The sequence below is a fragment of the Oenanthe melanoleuca genome, chromosome 25, assembly GCF_029582105.1.
Source record: "Oenanthe melanoleuca isolate GR-GAL-2019-014 chromosome 25, OMel1.0, whole genome shotgun sequence".
NCBI classification, from domain to species: domain Eukaryota; kingdom Metazoa; phylum Chordata; class Aves; order Passeriformes; family Muscicapidae; genus Oenanthe; species Oenanthe melanoleuca.
Window position 1 is genome coordinate 5,709,845 of NC_079358.1, and position 13,604 is coordinate 5,723,448.

At 49.9% G+C, this 13,604-nt stretch overlaps 1 protein-coding gene across 1 annotated transcript in view; it reads left to right on the top strand.

Moving 5' to 3' along the window:
* Positions 1-13,604, top strand: part of ZC3H4 (zinc finger CCCH-type containing 4) — a 46,391-nt gene that overhangs the window by 21,943 nt on the left and 10,844 nt on the right. Inside the window, 6 exon segments of the mRNA XM_056510848.1 lie at positions 684-814; positions 1,741-1,834; positions 3,271-3,407; positions 6,740-6,844; positions 8,319-8,430; positions 10,874-10,983. Of these exon segments, the coding sequence (XP_056366823.1) occupies positions 684-814; positions 1,741-1,834; positions 3,271-3,407; positions 6,740-6,844; positions 8,319-8,430; positions 10,874-10,983 (689 nt within the window).

Below are 13,604 nucleotides of genomic sequence, written 5' to 3' on the forward strand. Positions count from 1 at the left end.
GCGGGTTCCGGGGCCGGGGCTGGGGCTGCTCCCGGGGCCGAGGCTGTTCCCAGTGTCCCATTCCCATTTTAAATCCCATTTTAAATCCCGTTTTTCCCATTTTAAATCCCAATTTTTGTGTTTTTTACCCCATTTCTCTCCCAGGTCGAGGCCGTGCCCGCGGGTTCCGGGGCCGGGGCCGCGGCTGCTCCCGGGGCTGGGGCTGTTCCCAGTGTCCCATTCCCATTTTTATTCCCATTTTTCCCATTTTCTGTGTTTTTTACCCCATTTTTTCTGCAGGTCGAGGCCGTGCCCGCGGGTTCCGGGGCCGGGGCCGCGGCTGCTCCCGGGGCCGGGGCTGTTCCCAGTGTCCCATTCCCATTTTAAATCCCATTTTTTGTATTTTTTACCCCATTTCTCTCCCAGGTCGAGGCCGTGCCCGCGGGTTCCGGGGCCGGGGCCGCGGCTGCTCCCGGGGCCGGGGCTGTTCCCAGTGTCCCATTCCCATTTTTATTCCCATTTTTCCCATTTTCTGTGTTTTTTACCCCATTTTTTCTGCAGGTCGAGGCCGTGCCCGCGGGTTCCGGGGCCGGGGCCGCGGCTGCTCCCGGGGCCGGGGCTGTTCCCAGTGTCCCATTCCCATTTTAAATCCCCATTTTAAATCCCGTTTTTCCCATTTTTTGTATTTTTTACCCCATTCTCAGGTCGAGGCCGTGCCCGCGGGTTCCGGGGCCGGGGCCGCGGCTGCTCCCGGGGCCGGGGCTGTTCCCGGGGCCGGGGCCGCGCCCGCAGCGACCCCGAGGAGGAGGAGGAGCCGTTCGAGGAGGAGATGGAGGTGAGGGAGCGGGAATGAATCCCACTGGGAATGAGGGAATGCTCCACTGGGAATGCTGGAATGTTCCACTGGGAATGTTCCAGTGGGAATGTTCCACTGGGAATGTTCCACTGGGAATGCTGGAATGTGCCACTGGGAATGCTCCACTGGGAATGTTCCACTGGGAATGCTGGAATGTTCCACTGGGAATGCTCCACTGGGAATGTTCCACTGGGAATGCTGGAATGTTCCACTGGGAATGCTCCACTGGGAATGTTCCACTGGGAATGCTGGAATGTTCCACTGGGAATGCTCCACTGAGAATGCTGGAATGCTCCACCGGGAATGTTCCACTGGGAATGTTCCACTGGGGATGCTGGAATGTGCCACTGGGAATGCTCCACTGGGAATGTTCCACTGGGAATGCTGGAATGTTCCACTGGGAATGCTCCACTGGGAATGTTCCACTGGGAATGCTGGAATGTTCCACTGGGAATGCTGGAATGTTCCACTGGGAATGCTCCACTGGGAATGTTCCACTGGGAATGCTGGAATGTTCCACTGGGAATGTTCCACTGGGAATGCTGGAATGTTCCACTGGGAATGTTCCACTGGGGATTCTGGAATGTTCCACTGGGAATGTTCCACTGGGAATGCTGGAATGTTCCACTGGGAATTCTGGAATGTTCCACTGGGGATTCTGGAATGTTCCACTGGGGATTCTGGAATGTTCCAGGGGGAATTCCAGAGGGAATTCTGGGGTGTTCCACAGGGAATTTTGGAGGGGATTCCAGGATTTTTCCCAGATAATTCCCCAGGGAATTCTGTCCCTCCCAGGAGTTCTGACTCCATCCCAGGATTCCGCACAGGATTCCCATCCCAGCTCTCCCTCTCCATTCTGAGCTTCCCATGCCAGAATTCCCACGGAATTCCCAATTTTTTCCCAGTACTGCGACCCCGAGGAGCCGATGGGCGACGACGACTTCGACGATTACGCCAAAGAACTGTCACAGTACCGGCGCAGCAAGGAGCGCGGCCGGGGTGAGCTGGGAACCCCAAATCCCAAAAATCCCACCCCAAATCCCAAAAATCCCATCCCAAATCACATCCCAAATCCCTGGAGCGCGGCCGGGGTGAGCTGGGAACCCCAAATCCCAAAAATCCCATCCCAAATCCCATCCAAAATCCCATCCCAAATCCCTGGAGCGCGGCCGGGGTGAGCTGGGAACCCCAAATCCCAAATCACAAATCCCAATCCCAAAAATCCCAATCACAAATCCCTGGAGCGCGGCCGGGTGAGCTGGGAACCCCAAATCCCAAATCACAAATCACAAATCCCAAATCGCAAATCACAAATCCCAAATCACAAATCCCATCCCAAATCACAAATCCCAATCCCAAATCACATCCCAAACCACAAATCCCAATCCCAAATCACATCCCAAATCACAAATCCCAATCCCAAATCACATCCCAAATCACAAATCCCAATCCCAAATCACATCCCAAATCACAAATCCCAATCCCAAATCACATCCCAAATCCCTGGAGCGCGGCCGGGTGAGCTGGGAACCCCAAATACCAAATCACAAATCCCAAATCACAAATCCCAATCCCAAATCACATCCCAAATCACATCCCAAATCACAAATCCCAATCCCATATCCCTGGAGCGGGGCCAGGGTGAGCTGGAACCCACCCCAAATACCAATCCCAAATCTCAAATCCCACCCAAAATCCCAAATCCCATCCCAAATCCCAATCCCAAATCCACCCAAAATCCCAAATCCCACCCCAAATTCCAAATCCCAATCCCATCCAAAATCCTGTCCCAAATCCTTGGAGCGGGGCTGGGGTGAGCTGGGAATCCCACCCCAAATCCCACCCAAAATCCCATCCCAATTCCGAAATCCCATCCCAAATCCCACACCAAATCCCAAATCCCAATCTCACCCCAAATCCCAAATCCCAATCCCATCCAAAATCCCAAATCCCTGGAGCACGGCCAGGGTGATCCAGGAATCCCACCCCAAATCCCAATCAAATCCCAATTCCCAATCCCACCCCAAATCCTGATTCACAGTCCCAAATCCCATCCTAAATCCTGTCCCAAATGCCTGGAACAGGGCCAGGGTGAGCCTGGAATTCCACCCCAAATTCCCTAATTCCCAAAATCCCAAATCCCAAATTTCTGCTCCAGGGCTGAGCCGGGGCCGGGGCCCGCGGGGCCGTGGGAACAAGGGGCTGGGGCTGGGGTGACCCTGGATCTGGGAATTCCCAAATCTCCAATCCCAAATTCCCTGAATTCCCAAATCCCTGAATTCCCAAATTCCCTGATTAATTCGCAGGGCTGAGCCGGGGCCCGTGGGAACAAGGGGCTGGGGCTGGGGTGACCCTGGATCTGGGAATTCCCAATTCCCAAATCCTAAATCCCTGAATTCCCAAATCCCCAAATTCCCGAATTCCCGAATTTGCAGGGCTGAGCCGGGGCCGGGGCCGGGGCCCGCGGGGCCGTGGGAACAAGGGCCCGGGGCGGGGCCGGGGCCGCGGCCGCAGCGCGATGGGAAAAGCCGCGATCAACGACGACGACGAGTTCTACGACGACGACATGGGGGTGAGGGCTGGCACCCCAAAAGTGACAAAAACCCCAAAATTCCTGCTCTGGAAAAAACAAAACTGCCAAAAATCCCAGGTTCCCAAAAATCCCAAAATTCCTGCCCTGAAAAACCAAAAATCCCAAAAATCCCAAAGTTCGTGCTCTGAAAAAACCAAATTCTCAAAAATCCTAGATTCCCAAAAATCCCAAAATTCCTGCTCTGAAAAACCAAAAATCCCAAAGTTTGTGCTCTGAAAAAACCAAATTCTCAAAAATCCCAGATTCCCAAAAATCCCAAAATTCCTGCTCTGAAAAAAACAAATTCTCAAAAATCCCGAAATTCCTTCTCTGAAAAACCAAAATTCCCATAATTCCCAGGTTCCCAAAAATCCCAAAATTCCTGCTCTAAATTCCCAAAAATCACAAATTACCAAAAATCGCAAATTACCAAAAAATCATAAAATTCCTGCTTTGAAAAACTAAATTTCCAAAAATCCCAGATTCCCAAAAATCACAAAATTCTTGCTCTGAAAAAAACAAAATTTCCAAAAACCCCAGGTTCCCAAAAATCCCTAAATTCCTGCTCCAAGTTCTCAAAAATCGCAAATTCCCAAAAGTCTCAAATTACCAAAAAATCACAAAATTCCTGCTCTGAAAACCCAAATTCTCAAAAATTCCAAAATTCCTGCTCTGAAAAAACCAAATTCCCAAAAAGCACAAATTCCCAAAAAATCCAAAATTCCTGCTCTGAAAAAACCAAAATTTCCAAAAATCCCAAGTTCCCAAAAATCCCAAAATTCCTGCTCCAAGTTCCCAAAAATCGCAAATTCCCAAAAATCACGAAATTTATGCTCTGAAAAAACCAAATTCCCAAAAATCCCAGATTGCAAAAAAAATCACAAAATTACTGCTCTGAAAAAACCAAAATTTCCAAAAATTCCAGGTTCCCAAAAATCCCAAAATTCCTGCTCTGAAAAAACCAAAATTTCCAAAAATCCCAGGTTCCCAAAAATCCCAAAATTCCTGCTCCAAGTTCCCAAAAATCGCAAATTCCCAAAAATCACGAAACTTATGCTCTGGAAAAACCAAAGTCCCAAAAATCCCAGATTGCAAAAAAAATCACAAAATTACTGCTCTGAAAAACCAAAATTTCCAAAAATCCCAGGTTATCAAAAATCCCAAAATTCCTGCTCTGAAAAAACCAAAATTTCCAAAAATCCCAGGTTCCCAAAAATCCCAAAATTCCTGCTCCAAGTTCCCAAAAATCGCAAATTCCCAAAAATCACGAAATTTATGCTCTGAAAAAACCAAATTCCCGAAAATCCCAGATTCCAAAAAAAATCACAAAATTACTGCTCTGAAAAAAACAAAACTTCCAAAAATCCCAAATTCCCAAAAATCCCAAAATTCCTGCTCTGAAAAACCAAATTCCAAAAAATCCCAGATTCCCAAAAATCACAAAATTCTTGCTCTGAAAAACCAAATTCCCAAAAATCGCAAATTCCCAAAAATCCCAAAATTCCTTCTCTGAAAAAACCAAATTCCCAAAAATCGCAAATTCCCAAAAATCCCAAAATTCCTGCTCTGAAAAAAACAAAATTTCCAAAAATCCCCAGGTTCTCAAAAATCCCAAAATTCCTGTTCTGAAAAAACCAAATTCCCAAAAATCGCAAATTCTCAAAAATCCCAAAATTCCTGCTCTGAAAAAACCAAAATTTCCAAAAATCCCAGGTTCCCAAAAATCCCAAAATTCCTGCTCCAAGTTCCCAAAAATCGCAAATTCCCAAAAGTCTCGAATTACCAAAAAATCACAAAATTCCTGCTCTGAAAACCCAAAATCTCAAAAATCCCAAAATTCCTGCTCTGAAAAAAACAAGTTCCCATAAATCATAGATTCCCAAAATTCCTGCTCCAAATTCCCAAAAATCTCGAATTACCAAAAAATCACTAAATTCCTGCTCTGAAAAAAACAAATTCCCAAAAATCCCAAATGCCCAAAACCCCCAGATTCCCAAAAATCCCAAAATTCCTGCTCTGAAAAAACCAAATTCCCAAAAATCCCAAATTCCCAAAAATCCCAATTTCCCAAAAATCCCAAAATTCCTGCTCTGCAAAAAACCAAATTCCCAGAAATCCCAAATTCCCAAAAATCAGAAATTCCCAAAAATCACAAAATTCCTGCTCTGAAAAACCCAAATTCCCAAAAATCAGAAATTCCCAAAAATCACAAAATTCCTGCTCTGAAAAACTCAAATTCCTGCCCAGAAAATTCAAAAATCCCACCCAGGATTCCCAAAAATCCTGGTCTGAAAGCTCAAAAATTCCATCTGGAATTCCCAAAAATCCTGCCAAAATTCCCAAAAATCCCACCCAGGATTCCCAAAAATCCTACTCTGAAAACCCAAAAATCTCACACAGAATTCCCCAAAATCCTGCTCTAAGAAACTCAAAAATTGTGCCTGGAAATCCCAAAAATCCCGTCCAGAATTTCCAAAAATCCCACCCAGAATTTCCAAAAATCCTGATCTGAAAACCCAAAAATTCTGCCCAGAAATCCCAAAAATCCCAATGGAATTCCCAAAAGTCCCGCTCTAAAAACCCAAAAATTCCTGGATTTTTCTTGGAATTTTTCCTGGAATTTTTCCTGGATTTTTCCCAGATTTTTTCCCCCAAATTTCTGAATTTTTCCCAGATTTTTCCTGGGATTTTTCCTGGGATTTTTTTCTGGGATTTCTCCTGGATTTTTCCAGCCAAATTCCTGATTTTTCCCAGATTTTTCCTGCCAAATTCCAGGATTTTCTCAGATTTTTCCTGGGATTTTTTTCTGGGAATTTTCCTGGATTTTTCCTGGGGTTTTTGGCTTAGCACCCCAAACTCCTCAGTGCTGGGAATTTCCCATTTTTCCCAAAAAAATTCATGGATTTTTCCCAGATTTTTTCCCCCCAAATTCCCACATTTTTCCCAGATTTTTTCCCCTCAAAATTCCTGGATTTTTCCCGGGATTCTTCCTGGGATTTTTTCTGGTATTTTTCCCAGGACTTTTTCCTGAAAATTCCCAAATTTAGCCCAAATTTTTTCCCCCAAATTCCCAGATTTTCCCACCCCAAAATTCCTGGATTTTTCCAGCTTTTCCCCAGGATTTATCCTAAATTTTGCTGAATTTTTTCTGGGATTTTTCCCCCCAAATTCTCGGATTTTTCCCACAAAATCCCCAGATATTTCCCAGATTTTCCCGAATTTCCCCAAAATTTTTTTCTCAGCACCCCCCAAACCCCTTCTCTTATCACAATTTCCCATTCCCCCCCAAAAAAATTCCCAGATTTTCCCAAAATTCCCGTTTTTTTCCCCAGGACGGGGGCGGTTACCGGCGGGGCGAGCACGACAAATCCCACCTGCCCTCGGACAAGAAGGGCAAAGTGATCTGCAAGTACTTCGTGGAGGGCAGGTGCACCTGGGTGAGCACAATTCCCAAAATATTCCCAAAATTCCCAAAATTCCAGCTGGGACAGGTGAGGGGGGTCACACCTGGGTCACACCTGGGTCACACCCAAGGTGATCTGCAGGTACTTCGTGGAGGGCAGGTGCACCTGGGTGAGCACAATTCCCAAAATATTCCCAAAATATTCCCAAAATTCCAAAAAATCCCAAATTCCAGCTGGGACAGGTGAGGGGGTCACCTGGGTCACACCTGTGTCACACCTGAGGTGATCTGCAAGTACTTCGTGGAGGGCAGGTGCACCTGGGTGAGCAGAATTCCCAAAATATTCCCAAAATTCCCAAAATATTCCCAAAATTCCCAAAATTCCAGCTGGGACAGGTGAGGGTGTCACACCTGTGTCACACCTGTGTCACACCTGTGCCACACCTGTGTCACACCTGGGTCACACCTGTGTCACACCTGGGTCACACCTGTGCCACACCTGGGTCACACCTGTGTCACACCTGGGTCACACCTGTGCCACACCTGGGTCACACCTGTGTCACACCTGGGTCACACCTGTGCCACACCTGGGTCACACCTGGATCCCACCCAAATCCCACCTTTTCCATCCATGTCCCACCTGGATTCCACCTTTTCCATTTCTGTCTCACTTTTCCCACCTGTCCCACGTGTTCCCATTTCTCACCTGTCCCAACTCACCTGTCTGTCACCTGTGTCTCACCTGTGTCTTACATCACCTGTATCTCACCTGTCTCACCTGTCTCACCTGTATCTCCCCTTTCACCTGTATCTCCCTTGTCTCTCACCGGTCTCTCATCTGTCTCACCTGTATCTCACCTGTATCCCTCACCTGTCCCACCTGTGCATATCTCACCTGTCTCAGCTGTTCCACCTGTCTCTCACCTGTATCTCACCTGTCTCAACTGTGTGTCACCTGTATCTCCCCTGTATCTCACCTGTGTCTAATCTGTATCTCACCTGTCCCACCTGTCTATATCTCACCTGTGTCTCACCTGTATCTCCCCTTTCACCTGTATCTCCCTTGTCTCTCACCTGTATCTCACCTGTATCTCACCTGTCCCATCTGTACATGTCTCACCTGTCTCTCACCTGTCTCTCACCTGTGTCTCACCTGTCCCTCACCTGTCCCAGCTGTCCATATCTCACCTGTATCTCACCTGTATCTCACCTGTCCAATCTCACCTGTCCCATCTGTACCCATATCTCACCTGTATCTCACCTGTATCTCACCTGTGTCTCACCTGTATCTTACCTGTGTCTCCCCTTTCACCTCTATCTCCCTTGTCTCTCACCTGTCCCTCACCTGTCCCACCTGTCCATATCTCACCTGTATCTCACCTGTATCTCACCTGTATCTCCCCTCTCACCTGTATCTCCCTTGTCTCTCACCTGTCTCTCACCTGTCCTTCTCTCACCTGTCCCATCTGTCCCTCACCTGTGTCTCACCTGTGTCTCACCTGTCCCAGGGCGATCACTGTAACTTCAGCCACGACATCGAGCTGCCCAAGAAGCGCGAACTGTGCAAGTTCTACATCACGGGGTACTGCGCGCGGGCCGAGAGCTGTCCCTACATGCACGATATCCTGCCTTAAACCTGCCTAAACCTGCCCTAAACCCGGGTTAAACCTGCCTAAACCTGGGTTAAACCTGCCCTAAACCTGGGTTAAACCTGAACTGTGCAAGTTCTACATCACGGGGTACTGCGCCCGCGCCGAGAGCTGTCCCTACATGCACGATATCCTGCCTTAAACCTGCCCTAAACCTGGGTTAAACCTGGCTTAAACCTGCCCCTAAACCTGGGTTAAACCTGCCCTAAACCTGGGTTAAACCTGGGTTAAACCTGAACTGTGCAAGTTCTACATCACGGGGTACTGCGCGCGGGCCGAGAGCTGTCCCTACATGCACGATATCCTGCCTTAAACCTGCCTAAACCTGCCCTAAACCCGGGTTAAACCTGCCCTAAACCCGGGTTAAACCTGCCCTAAACCTGGGTTAAACCCGGGTTAAACCTGAACTGTGCAAGTTCTACATCACGGGGTACTGCGCGCGGGCCGAGAGCTGTCCCTACATGCACGATATCCTGCCTTAAACCTGCCCTAAACCTGGGTTAAACCTGCCCTAAACCTGCCCTAAACCTGGGTTAAACCTGGGTTAAACCTGAACTGTGCAAGTTCTACATCACGGGGTACTGCGCCCGCGCCGAGAGCTGTCCCTACATGCACGATATCCTGCCTTAAACCTGCCCTAAACCTGCCCTAAACCTGGGTTAAACCTGCCCTAAACCTGGGTTAAACCTGGGCTGTGCAAGTTCTACATCACGGGGTACTGCGCGCGGGCCGAGAGCTGTCCCTACATGCACGATATCCTGCCTTAAACCTGCCCTAAACCTGGGTTAAACCTGCCCTAAACCCGGGTTAAACCTGGGTTAAACCTGAACTGTGCAAGTTCTACATCACGGGGTACTGCGCGCGGGCCGAGAGCTGTCCCTACATGCACGATATCCTGCCTTAAACCTGCCCTAAACCCGGGTTAAACCTGCCCTAAACCTGGGTTAAACCTGGGTTAAACCTGAACTGTGCAAGTTCTACATCACGGGGTACTGCGCCCGCGCCGAGAGCTGTCCCTACATGCACGATATCCTGCCTTAAACCTGCCCTAAACCCAGGTTAAACCTGCCTAAACCTGGGTTAAACCTGCCCTGAACCCGGGTTAAACCTGCCCTAAACCTGGGTTAAACCTGCCCTAAACCTGGGCTAAACCTGCCCTAAACCAGGGTTAAACCTGGGTTAAACCTGGGTTAAACCTGAACTGTGCAAGTTCTACATCACGGGGTACTGCGCGTGGGCCGAGAGCTGTCCCTACATGCACGATATCCTGCCTTAAACCTGCCCTAAACCTGGGTTAAACCTGGGTTAAACCTGCCCTAAACCTGGGTTAAACCTGAACTGTGCAAGTTCTACATCACGGGGTACTGCGCGCGGGCCGAGAGCTGTCCCTACATGCACGATATCCTGCCTTAAACCTGCCCTAAACCCGGGTTAAACCTGCCCTAAACCTGGGTTAAACCTGGGTTAAACCTGAACTGTGCAAGTTCTACATCACGGGGTACTGCGCGCGGGCCGAGAGCTGTCCCTACATGCACGATATCCTGCCTTAAACCTGCCCTAAACCCGGGTTAAACCTGCCTAAACCTGGGTTAAACCTGCCCTGAACCCGGGTTAAACCTGCCCTAAACCTGGGTTAAACCTGCCCTAAACCTGGGCTAAACCTGCCCTAAACCTGGGTTAAACCTGGGTTAAACCTGGGTTAAACCTGAACTGTGCAAGTTCTACATCACGGGGTACTGCGCGCGGGCCGAGAGCTGTCCCTACATGCACGATATCCTGCCTTAAACCTGCCCTAAACCTGGGTTAAACCTGGGTTAAACCTGCCCTAAACCTGGGTTAAACCCGGGTTAAACCTGAACTGTGCAAGTTCTACATCACGGGGTACTGCGCCCGCGCCGAGAGCTGTCCCTACATGCACGATATCCTGCCTTAAACCTGCCCTAAACCTGGGTTAAACCTGGGTTAAACGTGGGTAAAACCTGCCCCTAAACCTGGGTTAAACCTGGGCTGAACCAGCCCTGCGCCCGCGCCGAGAGCTGTCCTTACATGCACGATATCCTGCCTTAAACCTGCCTAAACCTGCCCTAAACCTGGGTTAAACCTGGGTTAAACGTGGGTAAAACCTGCCCCTAAACCTGGGCTAAACCCGGGTTAAACCTGCCCTAAACCTGCCCTAAACCCGGGTTAAACCTGCCCTAAACCCGGGTTAAACCTGCCCTAAACCTGAGTTAAACCCGGGTTAAACCTGGGCTGAACCAGCCCTGCGCCCGCGCCGAGAGCTGTCCCTTCATGCGCCATATCCTGCCTTAAACCTGCCTAAACCCAGCTTAAACCCGGGTTAAATCTGAGTTAAACCCCGGGTTAGACCAGGCTTATTCCGAGGTTATTCCGGTTCTTTCCTTGACTCCCCCCACGGGATTTCCCGTGCAAGCTGTTCCACACCACCGGGCTCTGCATCAACGGCGACGACTGCATGTTCTCCCACGCGCCGCTGACCGAGGAGACACGGGAGCTGCTGGACAAGGTGAGAACACCTGGGCACACCTGAGATACACCTGGGATACACCTGGATACACCTGGGATACACCTGGGTACACCTGGGCACAGCTGGGGTCACAGGTCTGGCATGTTCTCCCATGCGCCGCTGACCGAGGAGACACGGGAGCTGCTGGACAAGGTGAGAACACCTGAGTACACCTGAGATACACCTGGGCACACCTGAGCACACCTGGGATATACCTGGGGTACACCTGGGTACACCTGGGCACAGCTGGGGTCACAGGTCTGGCATGTTCTCACATGCACCACTGACCGAGGAGACACGGGAGCTGCTGGACAAGGTGAGAACACCTGGGTACACCTGGGCACACCTGGGTACACCTGGGTACACCTGGGTACACCTGAGATACACCTGGTACACCTGGGTACAGCTGGGTACACCTGAGATACACCTGGGCACAGCTGGGATACAGCTGGGTACACCTGGGTACACCTGGGCACACCTGGATACACCTGGGCACACCTGGGCACAGCTGGGTACACCTGGGCACACCTGGGGGCACCTGGGCACACCTGAGATACACCTGGGCACAGCTGGGCACAGCTGGGGTCACAGGTCTGGCATGTTCTCACACGCGCCGCTGACCGAGGAGACACGGGAGCTGCTGGACAAGGTGAGAACACCTGGGCACACCTGGGCACACCTGGGTACACCTGGGGGCATTTACAGCACACCTGGGCACACCTGGGTACACCTGGGGTCACAGGTCTGGCATGTTCTCACACCCGCCGCTGACCGAGGAGACACGGGAGCTGCTGGACAAGGTGGGTACACCTGGGTACAGCTGGGTACACCTGGGCACACCTGGGCACACCTGGGCACACCTGGGTACACCTGAGATACACCTGGGCACACCTGGGGTACACCTGGGCACAGCTGGGGTCACAGGTCTGGCATGTTCTCACACGCGCCGCTGACCGAGGAGACACGGGAGCTGCTGGAGAAGGTGAGAACACCTGGGCACACCTGGGCACACCTGGGATATACCTGGGTACACCTGGGTATACCTGGGATACACCTGGGTACACCTGGGATACACCTGGGCACACCTGGGTACACCTGGATAAACCTGGGTACACCTGGGGGCATTTACAGCACACCTGGGTACACCTGGGCACAGCTGGGTACACCTGGGTACACCTGGGTACACCTGGACACACCTGGGATCAGTGTCTCCCAGTCCCTCCCAGTCCCCGTTTCCATTCGAGGTGCTGCAGGAGGACGCCGAGACGGGCACTCCCATCCCAGTATAACCCAGTTTATCCCAGTATAACCCAGTTTATCCCAGTATAACCCAGTATAACCCAGTATAATCCAGTAGCATTTTTTCCATTCCAGATGTTACAGGAAGACCCCAAGGGGGACACTCCCATCCCAGTATAACCCAGTTTATCCCAGTATAATCCAGTATAACCCAGTATAATCCAGTATAACCCAGTTTATCCCAGTATAACCCAGTATAACCCAGTATAATCCAGTATAACCCAGTTTATCCCAGTATAACCCAGTATAACCTTGTATATCCCAGTATAACCCAGTTTATCCCAGTATAACCCAGTATCATTTTTTCCATTCCAGACATTACTGGAAGGCACCAAGGCGGACACTCCCATCCCAGTATAACCCAGTTTATCCCAGTTAATCCCAGTTTCTCTATTCCAGATGTTACAGGAGGACGCTGAGTCGGGCACTCCCATCACTCCCAGTCCCTCCCAGTCTCTCCCAGTCCCATCCCAGTGCTATCCCAGTTAATTCCAGTCTCTCCCAGTCCCATCCCAGTGCTATCCCAGTTAATTCCAGTCTCTCTCAGTTCCATCCCAGTACAAACCAGTACAAACCAGTTAATCCCAGTTCAATTTATTTCATTCCAGATGTTACAGGAGGACACTGAGTCGGGCACTCCCATCACTCCCAGTCCATCCCAGTCCATCCCAGTCTCTCCCAGTCCCATCCCAGTTAATTCCAGTCTCTCCCAATCCCATCCCAGTGCTATCCCAGTTAATTCCAGTCTCTCCCAATCCCATCCCAGTATATCCCAGTATAAACCAGTATGATTTATTTCATTCCAGATGTTACAGGAGGACGCTGAGTCGGACACTCCCATCACTCCCAGTCCCTCCCAGTCTCTCCCAGTCCCATCCCAGTTAATTCCAGTCTCTCCCAATCCCATCCCAGTATATCCCAGTATAAACCAGTATAATTTATCTCATTCCAGATGTTGCAGGAGGATGCTGAGTCGGACACTCCCATCACTCCCAGTCCATCCCAGTCTCTCCCAATCCCATCCCAGTGCTATCCCAGTTAATTCCAGTCTCTCTCAATTCCATCCCAGTATAACCCAGTTCCATCCCAATATATCCCAGTATAAACCAGTTTAATTTATTTCATTCCAGATGTTGCAGGAGGACGCTGAGTCGGACACTCCCATCACTCCCAGTCCTTCCCAGTCCCTCCCAGTCCTCCCAGTCTCTCCCAGTCCCTCCCAGTCTCTCCCAATCCCATCCCAGTGCTATCCCAGTTAATTCCAGTCTCTCCCAATGCCATCCCAGTATAAACCAGTATAATTTATTTCATTCCAGATGTTA